The sequence below is a fragment of the Galeopterus variegatus genome, unplaced genomic scaffold (genome assembly GCF_000696425.1).
Source record: "Galeopterus variegatus unplaced genomic scaffold, G_variegatus-3.0.2 Scaffold292, whole genome shotgun sequence".
NCBI lineage: Eukaryota > Metazoa > Chordata > Mammalia > Dermoptera > Cynocephalidae > Galeopterus > Galeopterus variegatus.
This window is the reverse complement of record NW_007726403.1, coordinates 62,675-79,506: the sequence shown is the minus strand read 5'-3', so window position 1 is coordinate 79,506 and position 16,832 is coordinate 62,675. Positions and strand designations below refer to the sequence as shown.

The 16,832-nt window shown below is 38.2% G+C and overlaps 1 protein-coding gene across 1 annotated transcript in view; it reads left to right on the top strand.

The window, feature by feature from the left end:
* Nucleotides 1-16,832, top strand: part of RBM33 (RNA binding motif protein 33) — a 98,406-nt gene that overhangs the window by 64,025 nt on the left and 17,549 nt on the right. The window contains exons 10-13 of the mRNA XM_008567081.1: nt 2,340-2,472; nt 2,863-3,206; nt 4,482-4,808; nt 6,389-6,676. Coding sequence (XP_008565303.1) covers nt 2,340-2,472; nt 2,863-3,206; nt 4,482-4,808; nt 6,389-6,676 — 1,092 coding nt within the window. The remainder of the gene's footprint in view (nt 1-2,339; nt 2,473-2,862; nt 3,207-4,481; nt 4,809-6,388; nt 6,677-16,832) is intronic.

The window sequence follows — 16,832 nt, the reverse complement described above, 5'->3', positions numbered from 1 at the left end:
ACCTTGATTGCTAATTTATTGTCATCCAGAAAGTTTTGAAGATTATTTTAAAACGTGTTTTGAAATGCTTGTATATGTCAGAGTAATGTTGATGTATAAAACTAAAGATTGGATACTAATGCTCCACTTTATAAATAGAACAAACAATTTAAATTACCTGGCAAAATACAGTATTGTTTTGGGGGAAACTTGCAGATGCACACCACATATTTTGTTGACTTCAAACAAAAAACAAGAGTATTTTTAAAACAAAAGGAAAGAATTTGTCAATAGACAAAAGTAAACAAGGCCATCGAAACTCCTCCTGCACATTTAATAAGTAACAATGTCTAATAACCTATCCTATTAGAAATAATTTTGCTAGCATATTAGCAGCAAAGTAAAAATATTAAAGAATATCCGTACCAAAGCATTGTATCAGTGAAGTCCCACATTAATATGATAAAATGTACACATTTATTAGGGTTAAAACCTTTATAATTAAGAATGAGTGTGTGCAATGTATTTACTCACTTATAAATCTTACCCTCCTCAGTTATTGACATTTATTGCTTTGGTTATATCTTAACTGTTATCTTTATCTAGAGTGAGAAGAGATCTCCCTAACATCAGACATTGGTACAGTGAGGATTTTCTTGATTTTACCTAAAGAAATTACAAAAGCTACTAGAATTTAAGCTTTTGGACTTTTTTTCCAACATGTTTTTTTTTTTTTTGGTCCTTTTTGAGACCGGCCGCACCGCACTCAGCCAGTGAGCGCTGTGAGCGCACCGGTCATCCGAACCCGCGGCGGGAGTGCTGCTGTTTTTTTTTTTTTTTTTTTGGTCCTTTTTGAGACCGGCCGCACCGCACTTAGCCAGTGAGCGCTGTGAGCGCACCGGTCATCCGAACCCGCGGCGGGAGTGCTGCTGCGCTCCCAGCGCCGCACCCTCCCGAGTGCGCCACGAGCTCGGCCCCCAACATGTTTTAATAACACCTAATATTTGTGTTTTGAACATAATTTCTTTATCATTATATATCCAACAATCTTATGGATTTGTGGCGTTTATTTTGCATTATTCTCTCAATACCATGGGTAGAGCAGACTTTTAAAGGGAGAAGGAAGGCAGATGTAGTTTGTAAAAGCATTTTCAGTGTTGTGAAATGGTGTCACATTTAGAGGGAACAGTTAATTGTATTAGTTATAAAATGACACACAGGCATTAGAATTTTAAGTTTATGAGAAAGCGTGATTTTTAAGAGTTGAGAAATACTGGTTCTATTCCAAAGAATGGGTTGATAGTAAATGAAACTTATTTTGATCATAGTTAATAATTAATGAAGTATTTCTTTTTGGAGCAGTGAAAATTTTGTGAACATTTTTTTAAGTGCTGCTATTATGTAAATATGGTGGTTTTAAAAATCTTCATGAATGCATGAAAGGCCAACTAAAAAATGAAATAATTTTAGTTTGTCTCAGTGAAGTTCTACTAGTATCATGTAGTTATTGAAAAATGTAGTGGTTGAATAATCTGTAAGAGTTTGTTTAAAATTTTTTATCCAAAGGAATTTGACTGTGTAATATTTCTTTTATAGTAATTTGATTTCTTAAATATTTTACATTTTTCTGTTATGTCAGAGATTGCTGGTTTTTGTTATGCTACAAATTGATTTTCTTTTTTCTTTTTCTTTTAAGTAAATCAGCTTCATAGCTGTAGCTTATGGTTTATTAAATAAGTAGCAAAGAATAGCATCTTTGAGAAGATAAATGTCGTGCACGTTCAAAGCAGACATTTAGTCCTTTGGATTAATGGGAAAGAAGGTCAATAATTGAATGGATTTTAGTAAGCTTAAAAATAATATTTTTGTGGTACTGTGATAATATTAAAGCATTGGATTAATTTCTAGATGCTACATTTTGAGACTTATGGCAGAATCATCTGTTTTATAACATGTAGAGGTGTTTTTTTAATACATACACCGTGTGTGTGTGTGTGTGTGTGTGTGTGTGTGTGTGTGTGTGTGTGTGTGTGTCTGTAGAGAGATACTATATGAGATAAGTTACTCATGATATTTTCAGAGGAGAACTTGGAACCATGTATACATTTCTGAAAATTATAGAATATTTTTCTGTTTTTCTTCCGTTTATAGAGAACGACTGACAAAGCAATCTAGAAATAAGAGGCAAAATCTAGAATTCTTTCTAACCATTCACTGTGTGTGTGTGTGTCTGTAGAGAGATACTATATGAGATAAGTTACTCATGATATTTTCAGAGGAGAACTTGGAACCATGTATACATTTCTGAAAATTATAGAATATTTTTCTGTTTTTCTTCCTGTTTTTCTTTCTTTCTGTAGGGCCCTCCAGAATTTCCACAGCATACACCTGGACCTGTTCCTAACAATTTTAGCCAGCCCCCACGACTTCCTCTCCAGGATCAGTGGAGAGCCCCACCCCCGCCTCAGGAGCGAGACCCCTTCTTCTTAGGAGGTACATGGAGAGTGAGCCGTGCAGAGTGACACAGCAAAAGCTGCGTTAGGCGACAGCTCCACACTTATTTTCTAAACTACATTTAACTCCCAGGAGGAGATTTTGTTAAGAATGTCAGATTTTTGTACATAGCAGCTCTTCCTATTGTTTCACATGTTAAAATTGGACAGTGTTAGTATCTGAAACGTGAAAATCTCATAAAAAGGAGGAAATCGTTTATAGAAAACGACTGACAAAGCAATCTAGAAATAAGAGGCAAAATCTAGAATTCTTTCTAACCATTCACACCCTACCAACACTTGTAATTTTTGTCAACACTAAGACAGTATATAAAACTGCTTTCTAAGAAGTGTGTGGTCTTTCTAACCTGAAGATTAATTTGTTGTACAGTTTCAGGTGAACCAAGGTTCCCGAGTCATCTTTTTTTGGAACAGCGAAGTCCTCCTCCACCACCACCTCCTCCCACGCTTCTTAACAGTAGTCATCCTGTTCCTACTCAGAGTCCTTTACCTTTCACTCAGCCCGGACCAGCATTTAATCAACAAGGACAGCAGCCAGTGTTCCCAAGAGAGAGGCCTGTGAGACCAGCCCTGCAGCCTCCAGGTCCAGTGGGGATTCTGCATTTTAGCCAGCCAGGGTCAGCGACCACACGGCCTTTCATTCCTCCTAGACAGCCGTTCCTGCCTGGCCCGGGACAGCCGTTTCTGCCCACGCATGCACAGCCTAGCCTGCAGGTATGCATCCTTGACCGAACCTTGAGGGAAGAGTGTGTGTGTAACTCGTAAAAGTCAGGCATTTAAAATGTTTATTCTAGTCTACTAGTTTGCGGTTATTTAAAGAATAAGTGTATTAATCTTAAATGTACTGTTTGTTAAAGACAGCTTTCTTGACAATATTGCTTATCTCCTTTAATACTAGGAAAAATGGAAAACGCGATTGTCATTTTTGGAGAGTTGAAAAATGTCACTTAGTTTAAAGGGTATACTGCTAATAAAATTAGGGCATCTTTTGATATTATGTTTGTTCATCTTTGCAAGATTTTTAAAAAACATTTGCCAGTGGAAATAAAGTATTTTGTCAAGTTATGTTTCTACAATAGTGAAAAGATCCTTTGCATGGAGGAAAATAAGTGTTGCCACTCACTCATTATTTGAAAGACTTGAGTGCCCTCTGCTGATAGCCTTATGTTCATGGGTTGACTTGAGTATCTGTTACATCTTTCTTACCCCGTATTTCTTCTTGTATTTTAAGTTCATATGATGGTATACTTGAGTCAGCTGTTTAGAAACACATAGAATATGTAGATAAGCTAAAAAAGGACAACAATTATTATTTAATGTGTTAAAGGACAATAAATGTTTTATAAAATATTTCTTTTTATATAAAAAGAGAAGGAAATTAAATAATCTTATTACCTAGAAACAGTCACCACTAACATTTGGTTCATATTTTTTCAGTCTCTCTTTAATACACACATTGTCATCACCATGCTTTTTCCCAGTAAACATGTATCACTGAGATCTCCTTTTTGTATAATGAATTGTCTTTCCCTACATCATTTAAGAATGCTGCCCAAGGTTACGTTTTATGCTGCGTCTGTTTTTGCATTTGTATATGACGGGTCTTCAAAAAATTCATTATCTCTTTTAATTCTGTTTTTCCATGAACTTTTTGAAATACCCTTGTATATTGGTTTCAGAACTTTGCTATTATAGTGCCGTAGGGAACGTACTTGAGGTTATGTGTTTGTTCACAATCGTACGTACTTCCTTAGGACTAATCCTGGAATTACTGTATTGAAAGGATTTAGGGCAAATATAAAATTTGAGGAAGTAGCTTTTGGGTTACAGCTGTCTAAATAGTATTACCTTCATCTGCAAATCTTAAATAAAGTTTTAGTACCACTTAATGTTTCTTCTCATGTTGAAGTTTTTAAGGAAATAGTTGAAATGAAATATACCTAGTATCTTTTTATAAACTGTTGTTTCTCTTTCTTTTGAAATTGGAAGGGGCCCTTGCACCCTCCATTGCCACCTCCACATCAGCCTCAGCCGCAGCAGCAGCAACCCCAGCATCAGCAGCAGCCCCAGCACCACCAGCACCAGCCCCCGCTGCAGCCTCCGCACCAGCCTCCCCCTCAGCAACTGCCTCCCCCACAGCATCCGCCGCCCCCCCAGCACCAGCCGCAGCAGCACCAGCACCACCACCACCTTCCCGCCCCTCCGCCTCCCCTGATGCCCATGTCCCAGCCACAGTTCAGGCCGCACGTGCAGACTGCTCAGCCGCAGCCAAGCAGCAGTCGGATGCAGTGCCCCCAGCGCCAGGGGCTGCGGCACGTAAGTGTCACACAGTGTCTTCCCGTGGCTTTTGGGATTGCTTTCAGTTTATGGAACTTTAAGGCATAATTTGTGCGTTAGAATATTTTCCAGTTCCGATTTAAATTAACAAGACACGTAGTATGTTTTCCTGAAGTGAATCTGTTTTAAAAAACACTTAGGAAATTGTTTTCTTGACTACAGAAATTAATAACATCCCTTTTGTACCTTAAAGACTTAGTTAATATTCAGCATCTTACTTTCATATGTCTAGATATTTCTATAGTGATAGATATTATTTTTTAATAGACATACAACTTTGGAAAATACTTTCGGGCAGTAGTCACCCTGCCTTTGCCAGTGGCTCATTTTTTGATGCATAGATGATTTCTGTCTCTTTGGGCTCTGAATAAATAAGTAAATGAATTCAAGGAAAATGTATTGAATATTCTGTTTCCAGGCACTGCTCTAGTTCCCGGGAGTACAGCAGTGAACAAAAGAGACTAGTTCCCTTCCCTCAGGGAGCTTATATTCAATTGTGGGAGATTAACATGCATTTATTTGTGGGCTTATGTTCTCAAGGACCATCAGCAAATGTGTGGCTTGTCATGCATTGAAAGAAACTGGGAAATAATGTATTGCTCGGAAAATTTAAGGCAAAAGTCATTACCTCATCCCCCATTAAATAAAAATCTATATAAAAGATGCTTTTGTAAACTATTTTTCCAGGAAAAGATACACTGTGGCCAACGGGTAGAGTTCTAGGCTGTAAGGTTTCCTTTTAGTACTGTATTTTTTTTTTAACCAGTGAGCTTCCAGCATGTCACTTAGCTACCTTGAATCTCAGTTTTCCTGATACCTGCGTTTCTGTCTTAAAGTAACATTTGTAACTAAAATGATATAAGCAATAAGAAAGGATTTCTAGATCTTCGGAAAGGGTGCTTTATAACCTGGTTTTCATTTGATAGAAGGATGGAAGACATTTCTCACAAGACTTGTGCCCTTGGACATTTGATCTGCATGACCTCAGAGTGGACCCTCCCCCAGCTAGCTCACGTATCTCTAACTCCTCTAGGTGCTGGTTCTCTCTTAAGACTCCCTAGGATGAACATGACCAAGAATATCCTCTTAGACAAAACTTTCTGGCACCTTTTTCTTCCAGCGAGTTATTTTTCTTAGGACATTGACTTAATGCTTGATTCTTTTTCATTCCGCCTTAATTTTGGTGACTAAAAATAGTCGTACTGTTAATCTGGTTGACTCCTTGTGGCAGATAGAGTGCTTTTTTTGGCTCTATTAGTTCTGTTAAAAGTGTCAGTCCCCATACTAAAACACCAACCGAAAACCACCTAATGTAATTTCTATAGAGGAGCCTATCTATGGGAAAGTGTGATAGCTTTTCCAGTTCTAGTCCTTAACATCAGGGTATGCTGCTACGTACATCATTTAGGCATGAGAAAAAAGAATTTACCAAGGAGAAAAGTATCTACCCGCCAAAAGAGAGATCACTTACTAATTAGAATGATGTATTATGTTTTTACTTCAAAATGTGCTTTTTGTGTACCTTAATTGTAACTGGAATTTCTTTCTTCTTCCCACAGAATACAACATCTCAGAATGTAACCAAACGGCCAATGCAGCAAATGCAGCCTACTGCTCCAAGAAACAGTAATTTGCGTGAATTACCCATTGCACCCTCACACGTTATCGAAATGAGCAGCAGTCGCTGCTCCTCCACGCCCGCAGCCCAAGTGAAACCTGTCATCAGCATGTCACCACCTGCGAGGGCTGTGGTGGCCTCCAGGAGCTCACAGGGCAAGGCTGAAGTAAAAGTCAAGCCAGCTAGCCCTATGGCTCCACCTAAAGAAGAAGCAAAAGCAGAACCAGAGGTAGGACATTTTCCTTAGCAAAAGCGTTTGATCTCAAACAGATGTCTGAAAAGAAGCCTGTGATCAGCTTGTGCCTCCTTGTTCACTCCGTCCAGCAAGTTACTCATGAAATCTTCCTGCTTTGTTTCAGCTGGGTGGTTCTTCTAAGCTAACAGCCATGCTCATAACAGATGTTGTCACTGGGTTACAATATTAGATTTTATTCTTATACTTGTACAGTTACCATTGTGTTGTAAAGAATTAATATATACCAGGCTTAGCAAACTTTTTCTGTAAAGGGCCCAAATATTCTGTAAATGTTTTAGGCTTTATAGTCCAAATTGTCTGTCATAATTACCCAACTCTACCATTTTAGCATAAAGACAATTTATATACAGTTCGTACATGGATGGGCGTGCCTGTATTCTAGTAAAACTTTACTTATAAAACCAGGTGGTGGCCAGCTTTGGCCTGTCTCCTCACCCCTGATGTTCTCTGTTAGGTTTCTGTGACTTTTTCTTGTTTTACCCTGTCAACTTTAAGTAGATAGGACCACATTCACTGATGGTCTTTTAAGATTTTGGGTGGGGGAGGTTGGTTTGTTTTGAATTTTAAATATATATAGTTGCTGATATTAAAATAGGTACAGAATATTATAAGTAATGAATGCAAGTCAGTATTTTACATGGTTTCCAATTGAAGTATTCACCTTTCACTAGCCTTAATTTATTTATCTGTTAAATGAGGGTAAAATTAGGCATTGTATGTGCTTGGGCATAGTAAGAGATCAGTATACAGAAGTTATATTAATATTAATAAAATTTATGTAGAAAGCAATGAAATAGTATGATGTCTTAATTGACTAATATAATGATAGTTTTCTTAGATAGGAATTTTAGCAAGTCACGCTTTCTTAATTTTATAAAAACCAGTTAACAACTGGTTTCGTCTTTTAATCAGTTAAAGTTTTCTCTTTTTTGGGCCGAGCCTGTGGCACACTCGGGAGGGTGCGGCGCTGGGAGCGCAGCAGCGCTCCCGCCGTGGGTTCGGATCCTATATAGGGATGACCGGTGCGCTCACTGGCTGAGCGCGGTGCGGTGGTCTCAAAAAGGACAAAAAAAAGTTTTCTCTTTTTTAGTCAGATTTTCTTCTAATAAATTATTATAGTAGTTGTAAAGTAATGTTACTAAATTAGAAATGAAAATATAAAGGTAAAATATTGGGCTAATATTTAATAACCTCTTATTAGAAGAAGGGTAACTTTTGGTTTTAAAATCCACGTGAAAAAATAATGGGGGTTTGCAAACTGGATTGGGGTAGTTCATGAAGAATTCTTTGCTAAAAATTTTATCATGCTTTTATTTTATGTAGCTAGCTCCTAACTTATGTATGTGAACTGATCTGGTTCAGAAAGATTAAGTCACATCCACGTTACTTGTATAGTAACAGTGGCTGAATAATGTGAGAAAAGGGACCCATGAGGCATACCTCCAGCCACATCTGGCTATTTCTTTCATAATAGTGGATTTAGGTAGACTTCTAGAGAATTCTTCTGTAGAGTTACTTGAAACATTCTTTATGAGTGAAATGGATCTTACAAGTTGCTGTAGTATAAGTTGAATGTCTTAATTTGTTTTAATTTTCTGTGTGCATAATGGGACCAGGATTATGATTTTTTTTTTACTTTTTTAAAAGGAAAAAAATTTCCATTTGTTTTGCTTAACTAAATGTGACTTATTTTCTTACACTCAATTGATACTGATATAATAAAGGATGAATCTATTTCATGGAAGCCTTTCTAAAGAATTCCTATCTATATTCCTAAATATACTTTAACTCTTGATTGCTTAATGAAGAACCCTAATGAATAGTAATTATTCTTTCATGCTGAAACAGTGTATCCTCAGGTCCTGTTAATATGTCCGCAGCAGTGTGCTCCTCCCTGAATGTCCATGTCCCTCTGCTATTTGAGCTGCTGTGCCCACTTCTTACTGTTTTCTGTCCTCCCCCTAATGTCACTTGCTCTGTATTTCTACCTGTGCACCATCCCCTTACCTGCCTTCAGATTTGCTGTTTGAAATCTATCCTAGACTTTGAAATTCAAAAACTGAGTTGGTCAGAATTGCTTCTGAGATGACAAGCTGGCCCCGACCAAGGGCTGCGAGCATAGCTGACTCCTTGGCCGCAATTTGTCTTAAGTTCCTAATTCATAGGTTTATTTAGGGTAGGTAAGACTGCTAAGTAGTTGAAGTCTAGATAGATTAAATCCTATTACTTATTTTTATAAAAGATCTGTTGATATATGAGTGACTTTTTTTTTTCCTTTTTGTCTTTTTTCGTGTCCGGCAACGGATCGCAACCCTCAGTGTCGCGCCCGTACCGGACCGGGACCGGCAACGGGATTGCAACCCTCGGTGTTGCGCCCGCACCTCGCTCAGCCAGTGAGCGGGAACCGGTCTGTATGTGGGATCTGAACCCTAGGGAATGTTTTTTTTGAAGAAAGAGAATTAAAAATTGCCTTTGTTACGATCATGTAAACCACCTCTACCTACTTGACCTTGGTATAAGAACTGCCATTCATTCATTCATTCATTCATTCATTCATTAATTTATTAATTAATTAAGATGACTGGTAAGGGGATCTTAACCCTTGAGTTGGTGTTAACAGCACCACGCTCTCCCAAGTGAGCTAACCGGCCATCCCCTATATAGGGATCTGAACCCGTGGCTTTGGTGTTATCAGCACCACACTCTCCTGAGTGAGCCATGGGCCAGCCCTTAAGAACTGTCATTTAAATACTACTTAAAATTTGACCCATATTGTTTCAGTTGTCTCTTCAGTCTTAATAAAAAACCAGTGTGACAGTTCCTAATTAGATATTTCTCAGTTTTAGCTTCTTTTTGTAGATAATTTGTGATAGAATCATTTGTTTTAAAAATAAAGATCCCTTCACACAAAACAAGTAATTTGTTATGTGTAGGTTTAGATTCAGTGAGCAGCTGTGGACAAAGTGGGAGTGGTGGGACAGTATATATTGTGTGTCCACTTTCAAGCAGCATTGTTCCAAGGACTATTTACCTGTCTTTTTTCCTCCCATTTTAAAGAAAAAATATAAATTGACATAAAATATGATCTTACCACGTGCTTTTAAAAGTGGAGCAGGCCTCATTTTTTCTTTTTCCTTTTGGTCGGTGCCCATTTCAGGTCATTTTCAGTAAGGCACAGGAACTGCAGTTTTCCACTGTAGTTTGGATAAGTTCGGGACTCTAATGTAAAAAAGTTACGGCAGACGGGTTCCCCGTATTTGTACATCCTCCTGTAGAAGGTGCTGTGCAGAACACTTGCTTCTTTGTCCTGGCATACAGCCTTACTCAGTTATGGTGGATACCTTCCATCCGTCGCTTCACTTACGATGAATTCTACAGCTATGGTCTGTGCAGTTGTACTCTCTAACAATGCTACGTATTGTGTATTTGCATTATAAATTGAAGAAGAAAGAGAGAAAGCTGTAAACACAGACTTTTAGGGTAAACTAACTAGTAATGATTACTTTAAAAAACAGAAAAAACGTATTATAAAAAAAGAAAATACCTTCTAATTCTCAGTGCATCCTAGGAAAGCAGTACATTTAGGAAGGGGAAGGAGTAGGTCCTGTTTCGTTTTATCTGAATCTGTGTTTTCTCACATCTGTTCATTGTGATTCACAATGCTGACAAGCAGATGAACTGACTTACGTCAACTTATTTTAATATTATATGAATTTGTTATCTTCAGGTGAGAACTCAAGCACTTACCAGTTGACAGTGTCTGTGGCCTTTCTGCTTTTGACTTGTTTCTAAGCATACTATCTTAATGTCTCATGTTTTTACTCGAGTTTTAAACCTAAGAGGGCACATGGCCATTGCTGGGAATTAGGCCTTTGCCATAATAAAAACAACTGTGGTTTCGTGTGCTCCCTGCATTGGTGGGTTGCAAGGTGGAGGGTCAGGTTTCTGTAGTCAACGAGCAGCTTTTAAACTAATGAACAGCTTTCCTTTAAAAGAATTTTATCTACTTGAATTTTCACTGTCTTTTCCTTCAGTGGAAAAAATGTATTTTTATAGCAAACCTATTCCAGAATCATGCTATCTCATTTTACAGTAAACAGAAAAAACAAAGGAATTTTCCACGAAAAATAGCTATCTGCCAAACCAACATTTTGGAATAGCTTTTTTATCTAACTTTTTAATTCTTCAGTATTAAATTAACTAACCAACATGTCTGTATCTTAGGATTTATTTCAGCAGCTCCTCCAGTAGCATGTTGGCAACTTTTGACTTATCAGAGGGTGTATCTCTTGTTTGTATCTCTCTGAGCTAAAATGAATTATATTTTCTTAATGGTCTTGGGGTTTTTTTGTTTGTTTTTTGTGGGTGGGAACTGTTTTTAAGAGAATATATAATGATGGTTAGTTGCACATTGTGCTTACTTCAGGCAGTGCAGAAAGGAAACACATTTATTTTGACTCTTATTTGTGTCCCTGCCTGCTGCTGGGGCATCTGTATCTGGATCATTCTCAGCTTCTGTTGGCTGTGGTAGTGATCAGGGATGTTTTCTACCAGGGAAAATCTTCAGTTATGAGCCCAGGGCTGCTGAACCAGGCAGCCCAGTCAGGGGCTAACAGAAGCTTAGCATTTGGGGAGGATTAACTTGTACATAGTACCTATAACAGAATATTGTATATATGTTTCAGTCTTATAGTTACTTATTTAATAGAAGCATTTCAATGTTGGTTCATATTCCCCTTGTATTTTGCTATGAACCCTCAATTTCTTTACCTTCTGTTAGTATAAAGAGTCAACAAATATGTTATTTATAAGGTTTCTTAGATTTGCTCAAGAATCAATTTTATTTCCTCCATTGTTTTCTAACCTAAACTATTTCCTTCACTTTTTTCTAACTCGAACTAATGCAGCTTCACCTAATGTATTTGATTAAATTATTCTTTGCATTCGGTAGTCTCCTCATTCTAGCAGTCAGTCTTGAGTCAGGATGTGGGACTATTTCCGTGCATGGCGCCATTCAGGAACTTGTGCACTGGTGGGTGACCATAGTTAAAATAGGTATCCACAAGGTGGTTCATGTGTATGTGTGAAAGCAGAATTTTCTCGCCATTTTTATCGCATTCAAATTGGATATATCTTACAACTTAATTGGGTTTCTCTAGGTTTGCTCATGGCTATGAGGCAATTGCAAATCAACAGTTTTCTTTTGTTATTTTCTGTATTTCATTTGAAAGGCAAAGGAGCGCGAATCTTAAGACAGTAGGTTTTTTAGTCTGCTCTTTCATTAACTGTCATCTTTAAAGTTACTCTAACTCATCCTTGTCATTGTGAGGGAATTTCTACTTTTATATTAGTCCCTTTATTATGGCTACTGCATTGTGGCCATAGGGAGTATTTTCTAAAATAATTTAATAAGTTTTTCGTACACAGTCTTGGTGACTAGAGTCATTATCTTGGTGTATGCTTGGAAAGTGACTCTTCATCTTATTCAAGGACTTATTGTTGGCCTCATATGTACTGTTGGCCATTCTGAAATACCTTTTCATGGAGATTGAAGCCCTCCCTCATTGGGACGGAGAGCTTTCCTTTCTGCCTGGTCGTGTGATGCGTTAAAAATGACATGGCTGTGTTGTTGTTGGGGAAGGCCCATGTTTGAGTGGTGGTCTATTTTTTACTGTCTTTGGGACCCTGAGCAATCATTTCATTTTTCCGAGCCTCAGTTTCTAATCTGTAAATGGGATTAATAAGGTTCCTGTGAGGAATCAATAAATGAAAGCTGCTAGCACATAGAAGCAGCTTAATTTCCATTTTCTTTTCAGAATGCTCCTCAGGCCCCTTCTAAAAGTAAATTCTGTGATTTTTATGCCACATAATAGCATTGGCTACTATTTATCAAGTGTTTAGCATATACTCACGACATCTTCATGAGGTAGATATGCAGTCCCATTTTACAGGCGCATAAATTGAGTCTCAGAGAAGTTATGTTAGTAGTCCAGGGCCACACAGCTACTAAGTGGTAGAGCTAAGCTCCCAACCCTGGTTCAGTCTGAATCTTATGTTCTTTACCCTTATTTATAATATTTAGCTATTTTAGCTGCTACTTTTTTCCATAGTGTTATTTATATTATTTCTTGATTAGGGATAATATTCTACTGTTTTTCGTAAGTATATATAGCAGTCAGGGTTGATTCAGAAAATTTTTATTGGGGCATCTAGAATAACAGTGATGAGTAGGTTTCATTTTGCTTGCCAAACCTAACTAATTGGTAGTGGCTGATTAGAACAATATGTTGAGAAGGATTCAGATGTATGAAAAAACTCTGCGGTGGAAGAGTAACCTCGGCTGTGGACAGAGGACTGGCAAGTGACTGAGTTTCCATCATCCCTGTTCTGGAACCTGTGTGAGGAGTGGCCTTGTGACATTACAGTCACCACCTGGCCACTGGCCTAGTAAAGCAAGTGGGTGTGTATCCTGGTTGGGCGTAGCTATAGCTTGCTCTGTGCTATAAACGTATCCTTGAATATTTGTATGTTCAGATTAAGTCAAATTTTATATTTCAAGCTTCAAGGGGAAGGCATTAGGGGAATTTGAAAGACCTCTTCTGTTTTGAGGCTAGTCAGTCTCTATATATGTGAATTTTGTTTTTTTCCCTACTCATATTTTATTATCTTTGATAAGTGGAATTACGAAAGGAACAAATTAATGCTGCTTATAGTGTTAGATGTCAACAAATATTGCTTCTAAAATTTCCTGTGCCACCCTGAATATTATTTATATATGTATTCTACTTAAGAAATTGTATTTGATGGAAAAGTTCTCTTTTGATTACTTAGAATATAGAAATATTCTCCATTTGGTCATTTCTCAGAAAGCTATTTTGAAGTCATTAATTTTAAGAAACCAAAAGAGCAACCTTGTTAAATCATAATTTTGTTCATAACCAATACAGAAATTAAAAAGTTACTTGTAAGATAGCAGAGCAGAAATAAAAAATATAAGATGTTTACTTAGTGTAAATGGACTATGATCATCTTCGACCATTCTCTGTGATTAAACACAAGAAAAAGGAACTAGAACGAGCCAGTGCAGAGGACATTCTTTGCCTTAGTGCCTTCTGCTCCTGTTTTCTTGTTCAGGGAAATGACACAGTCTTTGAAGTATTTGCATCTTGGTTTTCAGTTTGCATCTGCATGACCTTGATTACCTGGCCTGAATGAACCCCTGTTTCCTCATCTGTAAAAGAGGGTCATCTCTCGTCCAAGGGCCTTCTGCTCCTGTTTTCTTGTTCAGGGAAATGACACAGTCTTTGAAGTATTTGCATCTTGGTTTTCAGTTTGCATCTGCATGACCTTGGTTACCTGGCCTGAATGAACCCCTGTTTCCTCATCTGTAAAAGAGGGTCATCTCTCGTCCAAGAACTGCTGCGAGGGTTAAGTGTGTAAACCACGTAAAGGAAGGAGCACAGTGCCTGAGTATATGATAGTAGCTCAGTAAATATTACATACCCTTTCCTTTTAATTTAAGGAAGAAAAAAAAGGTTTACTGGGAATGACTGTTAATAGTGTTCTTTAGTAAAATGAAAAGAAATATTAAATTCACCTGCATGAAATTCTTAAGAATTTGGCAGCAAATTAAGTAAACAGGGCTTTGTTCTGTTGGCCACACAGAGAAATGGGAGAAGCACAGAATGCCCCAGCAGGAAAGCCAGCTGTCTGATCATGATACTTTTGCTTTTTACTTTTAAAAGGCTGTCAAAATACTGCCTGCAAAGGTCCCAATTTATTTGTGTGATTTTGCTTTTGGGGGTTGGACTGCATTTATAGATTTCTTCCCTTCCTACGCTCTCAAAAATTATTCTCAGTTTTTCTGTGGAGAGGTGATATGTACATACCTTGATCTCTTTTGTGGGGCTTTGGGGTGGGGTGTTTTATTTTGGTATAATTTCAGTTTAGGAGAAGTTGTAAGAATAGCATAAGGAACTCCTGTACTCCCTTTACCAGATTCACCGGTTGTTTACATTTTGCCAAGTTTGCTTTATCCCTGTCTTTTTGTCCTTTGACCCACACAAACACGTTTTCCCAAACCATTTGAGAGTAGGTTGGAGACACAGTGTGATACGTCAGAACGGAGGTATTCTGTCACAAAACCACAACTGTGCATTATCAGTGATCAAGAAGTTAATATTGATACAGTACATCTTCAGATTTCATCAGTTGTCCCAATTATGTCCTTCATGGCCATTTCTCCCCCAGTCTAGGATCCAGTCCAGGATCATGCATTATTTTTGTAGTCTCTTTGAATCTGGAAGACTTGCTTAGCCTTTCGTTGTGTTTCATGCCCTTGACGTTTTTAAAGAGCAGAGGCCAATTATTTTGTAAAGTGTTCTTGAATTTCGGTTTCTTATGCTTCCTCCTGATTGGTTTCAGGTTTTGCGTTTTGGGCAGGAACACCACAAAACGCAACACCACCACAAAACGCAACTGGATGTCCTTCTCAGTGCATCCAGTCAGGAGGTTTGTCCAATGTTGGCAAGATTAACTGCGGTCACATGGGTAAAAATGCTGTTTACCAAGTCTCTCCACTGTAAAGTTACAGTTTTACCCTTTAACTAGTAAATAATTTATGGGAAGATACTTTGAGACTGTGTAAATATCCCATTCCTTAACAAATTTTCACTTTTGTTTTGCAAGTACTGTTTTTCTGATGCCAGTACTCCTGCTGTATTTATTAGATGTCATGCTTCTACTGCAGTAGCTTTGTCTTCTCCCTCACTTATTTATTTGTTCATTTATTTACATCAGTATGGAAGTATGGATTCTTACTTTATTCAGATAGTGATAGTGAACTATCACTATCATTTATTTATTTTGATGTTAGAATTGTCCCGGATTGGCCAGCAAGAGCCCTTCAAGCTGGCTTCTGGGTCCTTTGCTATATCTCCATCATTCTTTGAACACATCCTTACCTTCTGGTGCAGGATGTTCAGGCTCATCTTATCCTTCCTCTGCCTTGGCTCTGGAATCTGTCCCGTCTATAGGAAGCTTCATTCGGTTCCTGAGAGGGGAGATGTGGGTGTAGGGTGCCCACGGTTACTGGCTGTCATTGCTTCTAGTCCCTCTCATTGCATGTCTGATCCTTCTGCAGTGAGTTGCAGAGAGAGAAAAATCAATCATAAAGAGACTGATTGAATTGGTTGGATTTGGGTGTGTATTATATTTTTTGAAATAGATCATTGACAGGAATACAAAAGTATTTTTTGCTCTGTTGATTTCATTTTTTGAATTGTTGAAGTTGTTTGATAGTTCCAATATTTAAAATGAGTCTGTCATCCTCTGCAGACCAGGGGGCTAGCCAAGGCATGTTCTTTCAGCAGCGACCAAGGTGCAAAACTACTAATGGCGAGACTCGGGTCTCTGAGGGGTCTTTTCCTTTCTGTGGTAAGGGTAGAGGTAGACTTCGCATATTCAGTAATCTGAAATTGTATTCTGTATTTTTTGTTTGTGCATTTCAACAAGACTTATGACTAGCCATCGGTAGCAGGCTTTATAACTTCTTCAGTTCCTTAAGGGGTGAGGCCATAGCATCGACGCCAGCATTTATGATGAGAGAGAGATATCCTGCAGGTCAGCTGTGGTTTAAATTGTCACAGCAGACATAACTTGGGCTGTGACACTCTGTGTGCCTTAGCAGCTGCTTACACTGCACAAGAAAGTAGAAACTACTCATTTGAGCTCTGCAGTGAACCAAGTACTGTGTAGGCTCTGGGTGTACAATAGTAGATAAAAGCAGACAGTGATGTGGTGGCATGAATAGTTTAACAGGGAGACAGACCTAGAGAAGTGACTTCTGAGGAGAGAGGAGGAGATAACTGGATGAAGGAGGGAGGGAAGGAAAGGGCCTTATAGGCAGAAAGGGGAGAACACGTTCAAAGGTCCTGTGGTGGGTAAATTGTAGCCAGTTCCCTATCCGAAGGAAGGCCATTTTGGCCAGAGTGCAGAGAGCAGGAGAGCAGATGAGTCTGAAGATGGGGCCTTTATAGGCTGATTTAGGTTTGGGGTTTTGATCTTAGAGTAATGGGATCTATTGAAAAGTTTTAGCAGAGGGATGGTGGGCTAGTGTTCTTACCTTGCT